At 40.9% G+C, this 18,286-nt stretch overlaps 1 protein-coding gene across 1 annotated transcript in view; it reads left to right on the top strand.

Moving 5' to 3' along the window:
• CCPG1 (cell cycle progression 1) overlaps positions 1-17,899 on the top strand; it is a 40,811-nt gene extending 22,912 nt beyond the window's left edge. Inside the window, exons 5-10 of the mRNA XM_018557572.1 lie at positions 264-543; positions 4,586-4,834; positions 6,153-6,274; positions 7,259-7,381; positions 11,739-13,123; positions 17,518-17,899. Coding sequence (XP_018413074.1) covers positions 264-543; positions 4,586-4,834; positions 6,153-6,274; positions 7,259-7,381; positions 11,739-13,123; positions 17,518-17,683 — 2,325 coding nt within the window. The 3' untranslated portion in view covers positions 17,684-17,899. The remainder of the gene's footprint in view (positions 1-263; positions 544-4,585; positions 4,835-6,152; positions 6,275-7,258; positions 7,382-11,738; positions 13,124-17,517) is intronic.
• Positions 17,900-18,286: the final 387 nt, after the last annotated feature.

An 18,286-nucleotide genomic window follows, 5' to 3' on the forward strand; every position in this document is an offset into this window, starting at 1 on the left:
GGTCTTTAAAAGGATAAAACGCATAAATAAAAAGATAAAACAATTTGCCTTGACATATGCTTTAACAGCACGGGATTATGCAATCATATTGCAATGACTTGAGCGTTGTAACAGCTGGTGAAATAAATGTTGTCCTTTCGTGTTTTAGGTTGGGAGTATGCACTGCAGATCCATCATAATGTATATTTTTGTGAACGTACCCTAGTCCTGAACAAATCTCGGCTCTTTGATATGTAATGATGTTTTTCTGTCACTTTTGCCAGGGGTTGTCTTCTTCTGGTGCAGTGTCTGATATCTTGCATAAAAGTACAGAATGTGACAATGGGGAAGGTATCTCAGTTGATGATGGTCACTGCGAGGCTGTCAGTGATGACTCTGACATTGTCACCTTGGATCCTCCAAAGGCCGATGAAGCTGGGACCCAAGGAGAAGGAGAAGAAGAAGAAGAAGAAGAAGAAATCCCAGAGGATGCTGCTGAAAACAATGAGCTCAACATGAGCTTTTCTTCAAGTAGTCAGTATACATTCAGTCAACCAGAAACCGGTAAGATTCTGTATGATCAAGTCATTTGTGCTTTAGGCTTCATCCACACCTACCAAGCAGGTGCGATTTAGCTATTCCTGCGTCAGAAACTTGTGATTTCCTGCAGCATGAATTCCAAATCTTCTGTTTGCCTCCAGGGAGAGTGATTGAATCCTAACTCCCTGTAATCGTATCACATACAATTACATGCGGGGTGCTAGCATGCTGCAACTTTCAAATGCAGCAGCTGTCATCCGATCATTAACTTGAATGGATGAAAGATGCCGCTTGTAAATGGAAGATTTGGACTTCCTGCTGCAGGAAATCGCAAGTTCCTGGCGCAGGAATACCAAATTGCAGCTGCTTGGTAGGTTTGAATGTAGCCTGACAGAGTAATATCATAGCTGAACCTTTCATTGTACCAATAATGGAAAGATGGCCTTGTCACACTGTTTTTTTTCTCTTGGTAGATCTAAGCTACCAAATAGAATGTCAGTCACACTATTTTATTATTGAAAGCCCAGCTGAAGTTTCCCTTCAGTGTAAATAAATCATCTCAGGGTGCAGCCAGACAGTAAGGCCTTGTTCACACCAAATGCAGAGCAGATCCGGTCAGGTTTCTGCACACGCACGCTAGTCTTTTAGATGCGTTTTTGATGCGTTTTGACGCGTTTTTGGCTTTAAAATGTTTGTTTTTTTAACCAGTTGACATCCGCGGTGTTAAACCCCCTTCCCATCCAGGCCATTTTTCAGTATTCAGCGCTGCGGTACTTTAACTGACATTTATTCCGTCATGCAGCGCTGTACTGAAATGAATTTTATACCCTTTTTTGGGGACAGATAGAGCTTTCTTTTGGTGGTATGCTTGGTGTGAACAAGGCCTAAATGGTGACGATGTTCCTTTTGGTTTTCTGGTGCTGCAAAGAGGTCTACTTCTTTCTGTGTGGATGAAGAGGTCACTGCAGCAATCCAACAAACCCCATCTTCTACGTCAGTGCTAGAGCTAGGCAACCATCAAGGAGTGTGAGCTTTCCTGTTTGCCTAGGTCTAGTCCTGATTGAACAGTGGATGTGTTGGACTGCTGTAGAGTGACCATTGCTTCCACACGGAGAGCAAGTCTTCACCGCAGCTAAATTCTGTCCCAGGGCGTTTAAAAATCTGGAGCAGAAAAAAATCTCCATGAGATCCTTACACCTAAAGTAAATAACAGGAGGGACTCAAGCAGCAGATTCTTTATTCCTTAGTAAGAAGCATGAGATATTTGTTATTCACAGTGCTCATCACCTGTTTAACTTTCTTTCCTTTCTGTTCTTCCAAATTATGTGTTTGTGTTCTTTACAAATGGGGTCCAATGGAGCAGTGAGTAAGAGACTTTGGGTATGGCTTGGTGAACAAAAGCATGTTCTTGTTTGCTACAGAATATTCTAATAGTGTGACATTGATTTAAAATGATGAAGAACTGCTAACACAAATTGTTACAAGCAAAGTTATCCTTTTAATTGCTGGTGCATGTTGACAAGAGGAGGGTTTAAACCAGCTTGTGATAGTGAAGTGTTGCCTCTACACAGCAGCCTTGTTTGCTCAAATGGCATTTAATATAATGCAGCCTGTAAATGAGCAGGTAACTAGAGGACAGCATATTAATGTAGGGCGTGTGTGTGTGTGTGTCTTATACAAAGGTGACTGGAATGCATGACATTGGATATCTAACCTAAATATAGCAGCAATGGGGAGCAGTTTGATATATCAGAAGATGTATACTGTATTTCTGGTTATATTTGTCTTAATACATTTGAATGTCTTTGACTCCATATGCATGTCGTTTTACTGCAAAGCTTACTATTTGTTAGAACAAGTTTCTTCTGATGTTGCAGCATATCTGACCAATTTTTTTGTTTTTTTTTGGCCTCATTGACACTTTTTGATTTGGCCATGAAAAGGAAATTATTGCAAAACCTGTCCCAGAATTACTGTCATCTGTTTGAGGAAATGTAACATTTGCAACCTATTTAACATTAGATGCCTCCATGAGGCCGTCTTCTGTCACATGACCAGGTTATCAGATTTTCCCCATACAGTGAGCATTATTGTGCAGCTTGTCAAATCAGATATGATAGTGTTGTGTGAATTCTTTAATAAGGGAACAGACACAGACTACCAATAGAATGTAAACATTAACAGGGCGATGGTTGATGTTGGTTGTGAGGAACTCACCTTGACAGTACTACTAATACTACTAATATTTAGAATGTTACTTGCTTACTAAAAATCCATTAAATGTTCACTGTATTGGGGGATATGTAATGGAACCCTACCTCGGTTAACTGGTTTTAAAAAGAGGGATCAGACCTTCTCTTTCACGCTTGGTGATAATAATTTGGTGGAGAATAAGTAGTCAGTCAGGGATGGTGGTGTATGGGTTGGTGGCTTCTACAAAAATGTCCTTCACCTGAGTCTGTGTGAAGAGCTAAAAAGAGGACTGCTCCCCTTATGAGTAGTGCCATAGACTGCACAGTATATGGCAGCCTAGACCTCATTGTACAGTTACAAAATAGTAGATGATCAAGCCGGCCAAACGCTGCTCAAATATTGGCTGATTCCTGCTGAATCAGATGGGGTTTGAGCTGTGGGTGGTCATGTCGGTTCCCCAAATACAAAAGCAGGGAGTGAGAATTCCTTTATCCATTCTGTTTACCGTGGATGGGGGAATTGATGGGTTCAAAGTGTATGTATGGCTAGCTTAAGAGTCCTAACAAAAATAAGAAAGATAGCAGTACAAATGGAAAGGTTTCCTTGCTGTTCTTCAGGAACCAAGCCTTGTTAATAAGAAAGAGATTGATACTATGATTGGGAAATAATTTTATGGTCTGCATCAACAAGCTACAGGCTTGTGTCCATAGAATCTGATTGACATCAGCTTGAGACGTTTCAGAATTCATTGACAGTGCATTGACCTCCTGCATGTATATGACCTCTTTCCAGACTTGTATGGGAATGCAACACCTGTTGGTTCTGAACAAAATCCAATAGACACAGACGCTTGTTCAGACTTAATTGCTATGATTGCTGTCATTTTTTTTTACAAGAGTTTAGGTAGAACTATTGGCACACCACTGCCATATTGTTGGATAGAGGAACTTGGGAACTGTGTTTCCAGCAGTTTTGACACAGGGTTGTGGACAGGGATCTAGTGTCTCCACCATCTGCTTTTCTATTTGCGGCTGGCAGAATACCTCTAGATCTACAGACACATGCAAGCTTCTCATACAGCTCTGCACCGAGAGCCTTGCTTAGTGCAGATAACGTTAGCAGCACAGTCACAACTATTTTATTACGTTGTCACAAGTGTGAGCATTCTGCAAAAACTGAGAAGGATTGAAAGGGAGTTGCCTAATGTGGGATCACAATGGTGACAGTGGCTGTGTTACTCAAAGCCGTAGAGGTACCCCAGTCCAAAATATGTAAATGTAAAAAAACAATGTGTAGTGCCTACAAACTCTATACCAGACCCTCTATACCAGGCGCTTGGTATGGATTTTAAGTGGGAACCCCATCAAAAACACACAAAAAAGTAAGGTTCCCCCATTCGCATCAGAGTGCCCCCATCACCATTAGGAGCTGCAGCAGCATAGCAGAGAGTGCCAGGCAAAGCAGTCCTGGATGAAAGCTAACTTCCGCCCTTTTCTGAATGGATCCCACCCTCCCTGGATTAGTGTCACCCTCCCTGGATTAGTGTCATGGCACCCTGGATTAGTGTCATCCTCCCTGGATTAGTGTCATGGCACCCTGGTTGAGAAAGGCTGTTCTAAGCAGATTTAAAAACAAATAAATGAGTTTGTGAGACTTAAAAGAGTTAATAAAAGGAGTCTTTTATTGTTCCAAATCCAGTAAAATTCCATTCAGCTATACAAGTTGACCTGTGTTGCTGTAAATAAAGAGTAAGTATAATGTGATCAGTGTCATGCCAAGTAACACCCCCACATCTTCCCTGTGTGTAGCGTAAACATGACTTGGCCACAGGGAGTATAATTGGTGAAAGTAATGTGTCTTTCTCTCCCTACAGTGTATCCCTCCCAACACAGTGCAGATGAGTCCAGCAATGATGAAGCAAGTGATGATTCTGGTCCCATCCTGCGACGGCGACGCTCTAAAAGATCAACTGTGTCTGTGTCAGAGTCTGAGAATAAGCCTGCCGCTGACCAACCAGCCCAACCTGAGCCCAGAACACAGGCAAAAACAGGGAACAACCTTAACAAGTGCATTATCCTTGGTCTGGTTATAGCTTTAAGCATGGGCTTTGGGCATTTCTATGGTAAATATTTTTGCTTTAATTACATTGTGTAGCTAAAAGTAGAACTCCAGCTTTCGCCTACCAGGCCCACTTTGGGTCTTTTCTGAAAAACATCCTATACATACATTTTTTTTCCTGCAGTCTTTAGTCCAGTTCAGTGACATCATGGGATTGGCATCAATAGTGGGTGGTCCTTCTTCCTGGACTGAGCAGCGCATGACATATTACATATGTAATGACAAAGTCCATGAATACTCTGAGCCCAGTCTGCACGATGATGTACCCTTAAGAGGTGAGTCCATGACAGCCTGGGCTCACAGGAAGTGGGTTGAAAGAAGTAGGCCATCAGTCAATCCATAAGACAATAGAGGAGGAAGCAAGGGTCAGCACTAGAGTATAAAGAGGGCGAGCAGTGCTTGCCCACATTTGTTTTTATACAGGGGATGGGCCCTATAAATAAGATCTGCACAGGATGTGCTCTCTTTTAGTTAATATTTGCCCTGAGAGGAATAGGCTAACATTGCTGATCTCCTTCTAATAAACTCTAATTGCCTCGCTATCACTGGCTCAATTCATTTCTGAGGTGCTGATGCAGAAGAAAACAAAAGACTTGATTTGCCTACTTTAGCAACAGATAACCAAAGCACTGCTGGAACCCTGTGAGCGGCAAACACTTCCTGGCCTAGGGCGGGCCATGACAGAACACAAGGACACACGCAGCAATTTGAGGGCTAACCTATCCACTTGCAGGTATCACAAGGTTCTGCACTTCAGCACTGTGTTTTCCTAGGTATATTTCAGGCTAGGGGTAGGCAAGAAATCCCATCATGCCTCTGTCTCTGGGAGTCATGCCTGTGGCTGGCAGAGTCTTGCACTGCCTCATGGGATATGTAGTTTCACAACAGCAGGAGTGCCAAGGGTGCCTACCCTGTTTAAACCATGCCAGGTTTGCAATGTGGCCAGAAAAAGCCAGGCATTTAAGAGGAGTATGTCAGCTGCCATATGGTAGAGTAAGTAACTTGCTGCACTCCGCACCGCGAACAACTCAAAATCAGCAAAAATGTCACCAGCACACCAATAAGATTTCAGCAAAAGTCCACTTTATTGACCATTTGCCATTCAATTACTAATTGAATGTAATTGAATGGCAAATGGTCATTAAAGTGGACTTTTGCTGAAATCTTTTTGGTGTGCTGATGACATTTTTGCTGATTTTGAGCTGTCATATGGGTCTCATATTTCTTTCACGACAGGTTTTGTTCACTATATGGATTTAATTTTTTTTTAAAGTGTTATCGACCAGTCTTAAATTGCATGAGACACTTTCTTTTTCTTTTAGGTACCATTCAAATAATAGAACGTCAAAAATATGTGGAACATGTCCATGAAAATGAGCTAAATGACATGAAGGATGACTTGGTTCAGTGTCAAAAGGATCAAGATGCCACAGTAGACCAGAAAGTGAGTCCAAATAGTAATACTATACATTCTTTGCCACGGTGACCATGTTTTTGGATTAAAAGTGTTTTCAACCTCTATGTTAGACTTAGTTCATTGACGTGGCATTAGGACCCAACACTATGACTTTTGAGTTGAATTGGCACGGTACATTAGTTCTAAGTGGTGCATTACTAACAGTTCTTTCAAGTAAGGTCAACAACGGTTAATTAACATAGAATACACTTCCTGTCCAGAAAAACAAGTCACCACCTGGATTTAGCTAAGCAAATAGGTTAGCGCCTTCCATTGGATAGTAGGTCTAGGTTCAGCAATGGTATGTCCCCACAAATTGAGGTCTGCTGTCCACCTGCATATACTGAATGATTCGTTTTTGTCATCAAGGGATTTTTATTTTCCTGATGGCACGGGTATATTCCAAGATGACATTGCCAGGATTCATCGGGCTCAAATTGTGGAACAGTGGTTCAGGGAGCACGAGATATCATTTTCACACATGGATTGGCCACCACAGAGTCCAGACCTTAACCCCATTGAGAATCTTTGGGACACGCTAGAGAAGACTTTATGCAGTGGTCCGACTCTCCCATCATCACTACAAGATCTTGGTGGAAAATGAATGAAACTCTGGATGGGAATAAATGTTGTGACATTGCATAAGCTTATCAAAATGATGCCACAGCGAATGTGTGCCGTAATCAAAGCTAAAGGAGGTCCAACTAAATAGTGTGACTTTTTTTTTTTGGACAGGCAGTGTACGCAGCCTTTGATCAGATGTATGTCTAAACATTTGTTATTAACACTTTATTATTTAAATTGGTCTCTAGATAAATGTAAATGTTCAGATTTAGGGGAACATTAACTTGCCGTTCATTCCCTTGAATCTTGCGGCACATTAGACCGTTATTCTGATAAGTTTGTAAAAGTGATACAAACCAGTATAATAGAAAGCTTTTTTATTTTATTTTAAAATGTATTTTTCTGGAGGTGGTGGGGAAGCTTACAGAAGATCTAGAGGAGAGAGAAGATATGGTACTATCTCTTGAGGGGCTCATGGATAAAATAGCCAAAGAAAATCAGATGCTCAAGCAAAAACACACCGAGCTAAAGGTATCGTGTCTGTTATTCTTTAGGTCATCTCTAGTTGCTGTCCTGTGTGAATAACCTATCTGCACTGCTATTATAAACTCAGGGTTCATATAAATGTATTTGATTAAAAGGTACGTTTACTTATCTAACCATGTCTCATGTTACAAGCATAGGCTGTAACATGAAACATGGTTACATCAGGTTACATCAACAACCCCCCCATCCTGCCCCCCTATTTACCTTCATTGCGGGGTCCTTCTCCCCGCAGGCTGCTGTCACTTTTTGAATTTGGCTTGGCTGTGTGTGGCGCCACTCACACAGTCGCGTCATTCATTCATAGATCCATTTACAGGATCTGTGACTGGGGACCGCAGCAGAGGGACTTCTAGTTCTCAATGTAGTACAAGTGTGGTGATATGACGGCACTTATAGTGCATTCATAATTCCTCCTGAAATGTAACTGAAAGTCCATACCTGGGAATGGACAAGGGCTGGGAGGAAGAGTCTGCAGGAGCATTGCACCACTATCCACTAATTACAGTTGCAAGGCTTTGCTGGTTCAAATGCTAAAAATAAATCTATAAATAAATGTAGATCGTTGGGGAGAGCCCTCCGCACACCTCACAGCAGTCCCGGCCAATTAAGGGATGATGGTGCTTGCAGCGACTTGATTCACGGATGGCGCTGTGCAAACACAGGAAAAGGCAGAGAATCCTTATTGAGTGCTGGTGATTCTCTGCCTTTTTCTATAAATAAATGCACATTTTGTCTTGTATTAATGTGTGCGCAGACATTTTGTGCACATTTTATATTGTAACAATGTTATTTCTATGTAGAACTACTTCTTAAAGTGACTCTAAACTCAGGAGCTAAAGCTTAAAAATACATTCAAGTACCTTAACTATTAACAAAAATGTATCTTATTTGTGTATCACTCGGCTGTAGATCCTCAAATCATCTCTGTGTGTGTTGTAAAGTAGCCACTGCTCCAAGCTCACTCCCATGTTGGACTACAATCTCACATTTAGTTTACTCATATGTGTTTGAGATTGTAGTCCCTTCACTTCCTTTGCTGTATACTCAGCAAGTGAGAGGGTATCTTTCTAAGGTGAGGGATGTCCCCTCTTAGACAGTTATCATGGGAACAAGTATTCCCATTGGAAGATTTCACCTCTTCCTGTTGTGGTGGCAACTCAAAAGTGGGTGGATGTACCCTCAGGACAAATAGTGAATCTCCTGAAATAGAAACACACACAGCAATAAAAACCTGACAGTGGTTCTAACGTCTCACCAATCTATCCTAATCAAGAAAAAAATGTGTTTAGTCATACTTTATGTATACAATTAAACGTGTTTTATTACATCTGTTTGATAAGCGCAAAAAATACCCGTTGACGTGTGTTGTCTGCCCATAACAGGGTTTAAGAACAGAGTGCATTTCTGACAAATCATTGGGTATTTTTCTGCACTTGCAGGGTCTTTAAAGGGATAAAACTTGGGGGAAATGTGCAGTTATATTGCTTAAATATATATTTTGTTTCACCTGACATACAACTAGTACTCCTGTCTGTTAGTTGTCAGATATATTTTTCCGGAAGTTTATTTAGTATTTAATATTTTAGAAGACAAACTATTCTCCAATTTTTTTTTAGTTTAAGGAATTGCTTGGAAAGCAGAGATACACATTTAGCTTTTACTGGCAATAGGCATACACACTTTAGGGGTACATGAATGTAACTAGCACACTCGTTATAGTGCAGTGTCATTATTTCTAATTGTAAAGACGTACATAAAGTTGAACAGAACAAGCAGCCGAATCACTAAGATACATCTGACATATTTGCTTATCGCTCCTTCACTGGCCAAAGAGTTCTGATCAGGGGAGTCTGGTTGTCTAGAGCAGTGGTTCCCCAGGTTTTATTTATTTGTATACCCCGTGGCAGTCCATTTGTATAAACTGTACCCATCAGTGGGCGTTGGGACAGGGGGCAGGGCTAACAGTGAAGCATGTATCGTGCCGTGCTGAATGGTAGGTGTGGCCAAATTGTGCAAATAGGAGGAGCTGACATGCCACTGTCTGTGTCAGTCGGATGGAGCTGAGGTGGGGGTTCTTTGGGGTATGTCATATTGCAGTGGTGTGCCCAGTGTTATCTTGGGATCTTTTTGAGGTGCCGTCTGTGACACTGGATTCCCTGGATCTAGGGCTCCTTGTGCTTAAGAGATGTGAAGAGCACATCATTTAGCTGGGGACTAACTGAGGTGTTGGCAGCCGGAACAAGACAAGGATTACCTTCTATACACATTTGGTGACTGTCTCCCCACTGCCACAGCCTTTTTCCACCATTACAAAAATATTTTCAAGTACCCCTAAATGTGCTTCCAAGTACCCCTAAATGTGCTTCCAAGTACTCCTACATGTGCTGCCAAATTTGTTTTCAGCCTGAGGATAATATGGAAGACATTGTTGATTTTTAAATGAATATCTTCCAGTATGAGCAAGATGATGTAAATAAATTCTATTTGGATTAGATTACATTTGATCAGTGATTCAATGCAGTGGAACACCTTCGCCCCAGCATTCCTTTAGTCCTGCACACTTTCATGATTCATGAAGCATAGATGTCAAATTTGTGTATTTGATCTTGGGGTCATTTTACACAGGACTTGAATGTGCTGCCTCTATTACAAGTTGAGGGGTTAAGGCAAAGAGATCTCTGAGTTGATTTACTTCGTTAATAATTCACTTCTTCCTCCTGTATCTAGGGGGCAGCACTGAATTATTCACAATGCAGCACATGAAGAATTTAACATAAGTTCTTAAAGCAGTGGCAATGATCACACGTTTGGCTGAACACATATCATATTGGGAAATCTATACTATATACTTGGAAAACGATATTATATCAATATGAGTTCATGTTAAAAAAAATTATATCATTTCAAATAGTCAAAAACTTTCAATCAGATGTTTTAAAAGTAACTTTACTTTATTTTGTATACTATGGAAAATTAATTTAATTGGCTATTCAGTTGAATTGTTTAATCTAGAACAGTGGTTCTCAACCTGTGTAACCTCAGGACCCACATGTGTCCTTGGTCATTAAGTCGCGACCCAAGTCGCACTGCAACGGAATGCACGGCATTGCAGTATCAGGCATTTGGGTGTAGGCAATCAGACTGTGGGCCGGAGGCGCATTTGGGGTGTCATTCAAATTAATAGCAATGCAACACACCTTCCACACCAGAACGCCCAGGTGCGACTTTGTTGTACAGTGTATTAATCGCATGGGACTGTGTGATTAACGCACTGTACTAGTCTGAACAGACCCTGAAAAACACTGACAGACACACACAACCACAGACACAATCTGACACACATTTAGACATTCTCACACGCACATACACACTCCCCAAAACATTATATATATATATTTTTTTTTTTTAAGATCCACCTAGTCTCCCTACCTTATGCGAACTGGAGTGGATCCTCAGCTTGGGGTCCAATTGTAGGGGGCTGTGCTGTGACGGAGCTCCATCCATATGTGCATTGTTTGTACAGCTCCCATGCGCACCCTGTAGAGGTGTCAGGAGTCAGAATGTGATGAGCTGTAAGCAATGCACATATGTATGGAGCTCCCTTATGGCCATACTTCCAGCCCACCCCACCTCAAGCTGACACACTTTCATCTAGAAAAGTGGAAGGCATGTGGGGACCCACTGAACATGGGGTTGCGACACACTTTTGGGTCACGACTAGGGTTGCACAGATACCAAGTACAGTACTCGGTACAAGTACGAGTACATGTACCGAAAACTTTTGAGCTCCAAGACTAGACTAGAGAAAAACTCCAAAGTTAGGAGGCAGCTGTCATTTGTAAGGAGCACACGGAGCTCCTGGGATTTGTACATCGATGTTTTAATGTATGGTTTTGTTTTTATAAATATAAATAAAGGGATGCACAGATACCAGTTTTGCGAGTACGAGTACTGGTACTTGCCGAGTACTTACAAGTATGAATACTGATACATTTTTGTTTATTGTCATGTGACAGTTTTTCTAAAACAATACAGACTAATGATTTCAGGACAATGGCGGAGCGCCAGAGCTAGGTCCCAGCTGCAACCGCTGCAACCCTGGTAGTCCTCATGAAAATGCCCAGTATCTGCACTGGTACTCGAAAAGTATCAGTGCATCCCTAGTCACGACCCACCAGTTGAGAACCAAGGATCTAGAACATAAGCAGTATATTTAAAACTATATGTTTGCAAGTCTTTATGGGCATTTACTTCTAAAATATTTTCTCTGTAACAGTGCACAATGTAAGAGTGGATGAAAAAACAGACACACACAAAGTGTATTTCCCTTTGTATATTGCAGTTAGACACGGATGACCTGGCAACTAGCTTAAAAACAACAGAAGTGCAAAATAGCAATCTTGCTCTGGAAAACAAGCACCTTAGGGAGTCTTTAGAAAAGGAAGAACAAGCTTTATCTTCTCTTAAAGAAGAGCTAAGAAAATTGAGAGAGCAGATTAGAAACCTAGAAGAAAATGGAAGGCATGAGACAATACAGTCAGAAAACCAGAAGCTGAAAGAACATTTGAAAGACGAACGGCAAAAGATCCGCAGTTTCCGAACACAGAAGGAAGCTTTGCTAACAGAAGCCCAATTTCTCCGGAAAGAACTTGACAACGAGAGGCAAATTACAGATTCTCTGAAGGTAGAGCTTGAGGAGATAAGTAATAGGAGAGCATCTGGGGTCACCCATGAGGCTGTCAAGAGCAACCAAGAAATTGAACATTTGAAGAACCGACTTTCTGAGTTAGAAAAGAAACTCAATTTTGAACAGCAGAGGTCAGATTTATGGGAACGGCTTTACATCGAATCCAAAGAACAAAATGAAAAACAAGATGGTAAAAATCCGCACGCTCATCAGCAGTCAGAAGATTCTAATGAAGGCAAATCAACAAACAAACAAAAAAAGAAAGGTAAAGCTACATTTTTCAACTCAGTCAAAGATACTTTTGATGCAGTGAAAAATTCAACCAAAGAATTTGTGAGACATCATAAGGAAAAAATCAAACAAGCAAAAGAAGCCGTGAAGGAGAATTTGAAGAAATTCTCTGATTCGGTGAAAACAACATTCCGGCACTTTAAAGACTCCACCAGAAGCATGTTTGACAAAAACCGCTTCAGAAAACATGCAGATAGAAGAAGGGAGGAAACCAAAGAAGCACATACTGCACGTCAAGAGTTCAAACCTGGCTTTGCAAAGAATTTTCCCAACAAAGCAACAGCCACTGAACACGCGTACAAACACTCTCAAGGTGATCATAAAACTGAGGACTTTAAGGATGCAACCAACCAGCCATTGAATGATGACGAAACAAGCAAAAGCCACCAGCAAAAGGGTTGTTCTGATGTTTTTGAGTGTGCTCACCAAGAATCTATTAGTCTATTCAACAAGGTGCTGGACCCTGTGAGAGTAGAAGAATTCCACGATTTAATGAAAGTATATTTACAAGAGCAAGTGGATCATTTCCGCCACTGGAAGGAACTAGAGAAGTTCATTAGTAAATTTTTTCATAATGGCGTTTTTATTCATGATCAGATGCTTTTTACTGATTTTGTGAATGATGTTGAAGATTACCTTGAGGATATGAAGGAATATCAGACTAACACTGGTGGAGTCTTTGAAGACCTTGATGAATTTATTTACAGACACTTCTTTGGGAGTGCTTATTCCACACCATATGGACCAAGGTTGGTTTATGCATAATGCTTTAAATTGTCAACATATGGGTTCTGTCACAGACTTTAGTATGCAAACTAATATCAGTACTAAATAGAAGAACGATTATTTTACTAGTTGCACCTTTACTTGTCCAAATAGTTAAGCTTTGTAGTCCATGACCTGACAAACCAAGCTGTATTCTGCAGCAAGAGCCAAGGACTTTCTGGAGGCCTTCCCTGCCATTCCATTGCCTTAGCAGTCAGTGTGGAGCAAACTCATTGGATAGGGGGTCAGTAAGGGATTCAGAGTGTAAATTAGTTTTGGAGACGCAGAACGATTTAGCAATAAAAACAGACATAACTAATAATAATGAGTACTGATTAGAGAGGAACGAGTTATTCAAATTTCATTACAGTGATTTTTTTTTTTGTGATGGGCAAGTTGGCTAGAAGGTCCCTTTTGTCTGTAGTATTTCTATAATTGGAAGTGTGCCCAGAAAATGGGTAAAGAATAAAACTGATGAAAAAAGAGGGAAGTGGTTTTACATCAGGAGGACATAGTCATAGTAGCAAGATAACGGTTCACGTTTCATGTTCAGTTTCTACAGCATGGCAACGTCTAAACATGAATCTGTGATACAGCTTTCCCCAAAAGTTGTGTTCCATATCTATAAGGGTAGAATTGAACTCTTTAGACAGCAGTGTTCCATTTGTGTTAATGGTCACCCAAAGACCATGCAGCACATCTAATATTGCAGCTCCTAATCTCCTACCTCCAAAACCTAAACATTTTCAGATATCCTCTTTGAATGCCCAACTGACTTCCAGTTGGAGTGTGAATATATAAAGATGCATAAAGGTAAGTGGTATGTCATTGCATAAGGTGCATGTTTTCTCTTTTTTGGGGGGGGCGGGGGGAGGGGGCTGAATTAGCTATAATAACAGTCATGGTTGATGTTGGTGGCCATGATAAGTGTGGTGATGACAGTGTGTAGAGGACAGGTTTATTATAGCCCAAAGTAAGATGGTTATTGGCAGTGGCATCCGTACACTAACAGACTTTATATCAGTATATCAACAACTAGTAGAGCCCACCTGCCTCTACAATGCTGGTATAATACTGAAAGGAACCAGAATTCCTTCCACTCATATTCTTTCAAAGATTTATGTAAATATATATATAATCAGAATATTTTTTTTAAAGCATGGTGCAGTGCAGCAAGTGCTAGAAAAGCAGCATGTACACTTATTACTAGCAGGAGAACATATTCCAAAGATTCTTTTTCAGGGAAACCTGATAATACGGAAGCAAATGCTCCACAAAGACTAGGAAAAAAAAACAGTCCCTTTTTGAGCCTTTATCTTGATTTGGCTTGCATACAGTTTAATATCTGACACATATGTATTTTACTTCTCTTTAGATGGTGCAGTGTCTAGGTTCTAGAAATAGGCAGGGTTTAACCAGTTATTTCTGAACTTCAAATATTGCCTGAATACACAAGACATATATTCTTACTTGAATCTTGGTGAGCTTTGAGTATTTCTTCCAGATGTGTGCAGGAATCCAGTGTGAAACTTTGCCTTGTGCAGGAGCTTCCTGTAATTAAGACCGGTCACTGCTGTTCCATCTCCTTGTGCAGGGTGACTGGTCTTGTATCTGCCCCGTCCTTTAGTTTTCTACAGGCAGTGTAGGGCCTGTGTGTTGTAGTGCACCATGTTGCTGAAAATGGTGCATGCTTATTTTCTGTTTAACTGATCAGGTACACGCTCAGTCACAATTTCAAATCTCCCTAACCCTCCCTAAAGTGTGTGATGCAGAAAGTATTACAATCATGGTATTAGCACGAGAGCCATGCAGCTAGCATTTTTAGGAGTTCAGTGGTGGCAGTCACTAATTTCCTGTCAAGAATAAGCTATCTGAAGGCCATAAATGTACATTTCTAGTTATTCTTTTTTTCTTGTTAAAGGTTTAATAACATTTATGAATGTGTATGGAAAAGTTTAAGTTGCACATCTGATTTAAGAAGTATACCCCGTACAAAAAACCATCCATGGCTACTTTTAAAGCAGAATTCCGGTTGGCCAGTGATAAACAGAAAGAAATGGGCACTGTGTTACCTGCTAAATGATTTGTAATATTGTTCAGCCAGTCTTGTGATTCACAAACATCTGCCACACTTAGCCAGGAATATGACGCCACTGTTTCCTGATTCATCTTTACTGCTCCATGTGTCGCCAGTCTGCTCATTATACAGAGGTGACCGTCCTGATTTATTGTCTAGTTAGTAGGCTGGAGAAGGACAGAGAGCTCTGAAATCCGCAAAGCTGAACCAGTAAGGGGAGTCCATACAGATGTGGCCGCCATGACCATTCAAGTGAATGACAGGCTAACAATGGCCGTATCGGTCTGTGGCTGTCCGAATGTTATTGTACCTGGAACTATTATCCGCGGATCTGAATAGAAGATTGCCCTTCTACGCAATCAGTCTGCATCTAGGGACAAGCATATATCCCAATCTGCACAGCATGGACAGATGCAGCCACTGTCATTCACTTGAATGGCCATAAACGGCCGCATATATATGGACACACCTGGGATTAATGCCACAAAATCCGCAGGTATCCCCAGATTTACATAAAATCCCTGTGTGCATGTAGCCTAAGACTATAATAAGAAAAAAACTCATCCTACTTACATTAAGTCATACCAACTCATCCAAAAGTGAGATGCTGGCCCATAACCACATAGAACTCACAAAAACATTAACATCTGCAGGTTTAGGAAAGATGGTTACACATAGGCCAGTATCTTTTTGCGTTTTTACATAAAAAAATGTATTACAAAATAGATAAATGTACATCTGCTAAATGACCACATAATAAACACTATGACAACATTAACTGAGTTCAGATGACCCAAGGGAGCCTCAGCCTGTTACTTTAAAGTGACACTAAACTCAGGAGTTAAATCTTATAAATACATTCAAACACCTTCACCAATAACCAAAAATGTATCTTATTTGTGTATCACTCGGCTGTAGATCCTCAAATCATCTCTGAATTCATGCTGACAATGTCCTTCTGGAGGGGGGCTACATTTGTTCCCCATGGTCCCTCTGTGTGTTGTAAAGTGGTCACCGCTCCAAGCTTGCTCCCGTCATAGACTACAAATAAAATAAAGTTAAGTTTAAATAAACTAAACCTGAGAAAGTAGTCCATCACGGACGCGCTTGGAATGATGGTTACTTTACAACACACACAGGGACCATGGGAACAAAAGTAGCCACCCTCCAGAAGGAAGGACAGTGTCAGCACCAATTCAGAGATGATTTGAGCAACTGACCTAAAACCGGATCTGCAATTTTTTTTGGGTATCACAGAGCACTGTAGTACCTTATCGCATGGTGTGCAGCAACACGGGTACATTGGGGTGCCATTTACTATGAATCTCACCGAAGTGCACCAACATACTTGGAGGTCTATTTAGAAACTATTTCTAGAGCCATTGACCATGTAAATATCTGTGTTCATTCTGTGTGAAAGGATGCACAAAACGAATGTGTATAAATACTTATTTCTTAATCGTCCAACTGGGGACACATCTCTAAAGAATTCTGATATGTAGGGCTATGCTGCTGCGTCTAGGAGAAATGGACACTAGGCAAAAAAACTCAAAGCCTACTTCTTTAAGGACATAGCCCTTCACACCTCAGATCTGCCAGCTTCAGGTGTTTTGGATTCTTGTTCTTCCTGAAGGTCCTAGAAAAGGTTGTGCAGCTTGTAGATCTGCTGTTTCTAAGTGGATGTGTTATTTTTCATTCAAGCTTATGAGTTGTGGGATAAGGTTCCTCCTTTTGCTGTTTCTGCTCATTCTATTAGGACAGTCAGAACCTCTTGGGCATTTCAGAATTAAGCTTTTATTACTCAGATTGCAAGGTTGCAACTTGCTCTTGTTTTATAAAGTTCATCTTTGTGCCTCTTCTGATGCTAGATTTGGCAGCAGTGCTCTTCAGGTGACTGTTTGAGTATTTGAGATGGTGCCTGACCCTCTGTTTTGGACTGCTTTTGAATGCCCCTACATCTCGATATTCTTTAGAGCTGTGTCCCTCAATGGACTCAGAAAAGGATTTCACGGTAAGAACAAAACCCTATTTTGCTGTGCCTCAGCTTCATCTAGTAGCCATAATGCGGTATTACAAGATTCGAAAATATAACAAGAATGTTCCTTTTGTGCATCCATTCGCATGGAACAAACATTCACAGAGATTTGCAGGGCCAGTGGCTCTGCAGATTGTTTATAAATAGACCCCTTATTGTATGCATTACCATAGTGCACTGGTGTGACTGGGCCGTAGGTCTACTTTATACTTGCATAAAACATTCTTAATACTTTTTTAATATTTGTAATTACTGTTGTCTTCTAGGAGACCTGAAACAATGCCTCCTTACAAAGAAAGAAAACAGGAACAGAAGCACCAAGCACAATCTAAAAGGGAAGGTAAATGGCATAAGCATGGGCGTGCCAATGGAAGACACATGGCGAATGTTGAAATAGAATTAGGGCAGTTGCCATTTGATCCGAAATATTGAATAGCATGAATCACTTTCAATCACATAGTTTAGTCTTAGAGCCAAGATATACAGTTGGTTACTGTTGAATTTTTAAACCCTTTTCTGCGTCTTACTGCTAGAGAAAACGTGGGGGGACTTCCAAAGAAAGGCACAGCGGTGGGCAGGTCCTTACTGAAACGTATGTCTGCATCACATGATAGGAGGGGCTGCAGAATCCTCTGTGACATCTTTGCATACAATTTGTTTGTTTTTCTCCCCATTCAGAAGAAAAATAGTTATACAAGTGTGGTTCTACTGGTGACCCCTCGATGAGAATTTACAATTGAAGCTACAAGCTAAAGCTGCTCACATACTTTGCAATCTGTTTTAGATTTACCAAAACTATGTTAGTGTGAGGGCCGCCTTAAACAAGTCATATAATTTGTATCCAATCAAACTGGCCTCTGCATTGCATAGTAGTTGTTAGAGCTGAAGTAAATTGATTGTCAAATTGTCCCATGTATGGTCCACCTAACTGTAATTTCATCTCAGCCCGTGTCAGACATTGCAGCGGCTCTCCTTGTGCCTTTATTTCTAAATGACCCCCCACTAGCCTGTTATCCTGGCTCGGAATGACTGGTG

Source organism: Nanorana parkeri, unplaced genomic scaffold, assembly GCF_000935625.1.
Source record: "Nanorana parkeri isolate BGI_ZX_2015 unplaced genomic scaffold, ASM93562v1 scaffold290, whole genome shotgun sequence".
Classification (NCBI taxonomy): domain Eukaryota; kingdom Metazoa; phylum Chordata; class Amphibia; order Anura; family Dicroglossidae; genus Nanorana; species Nanorana parkeri.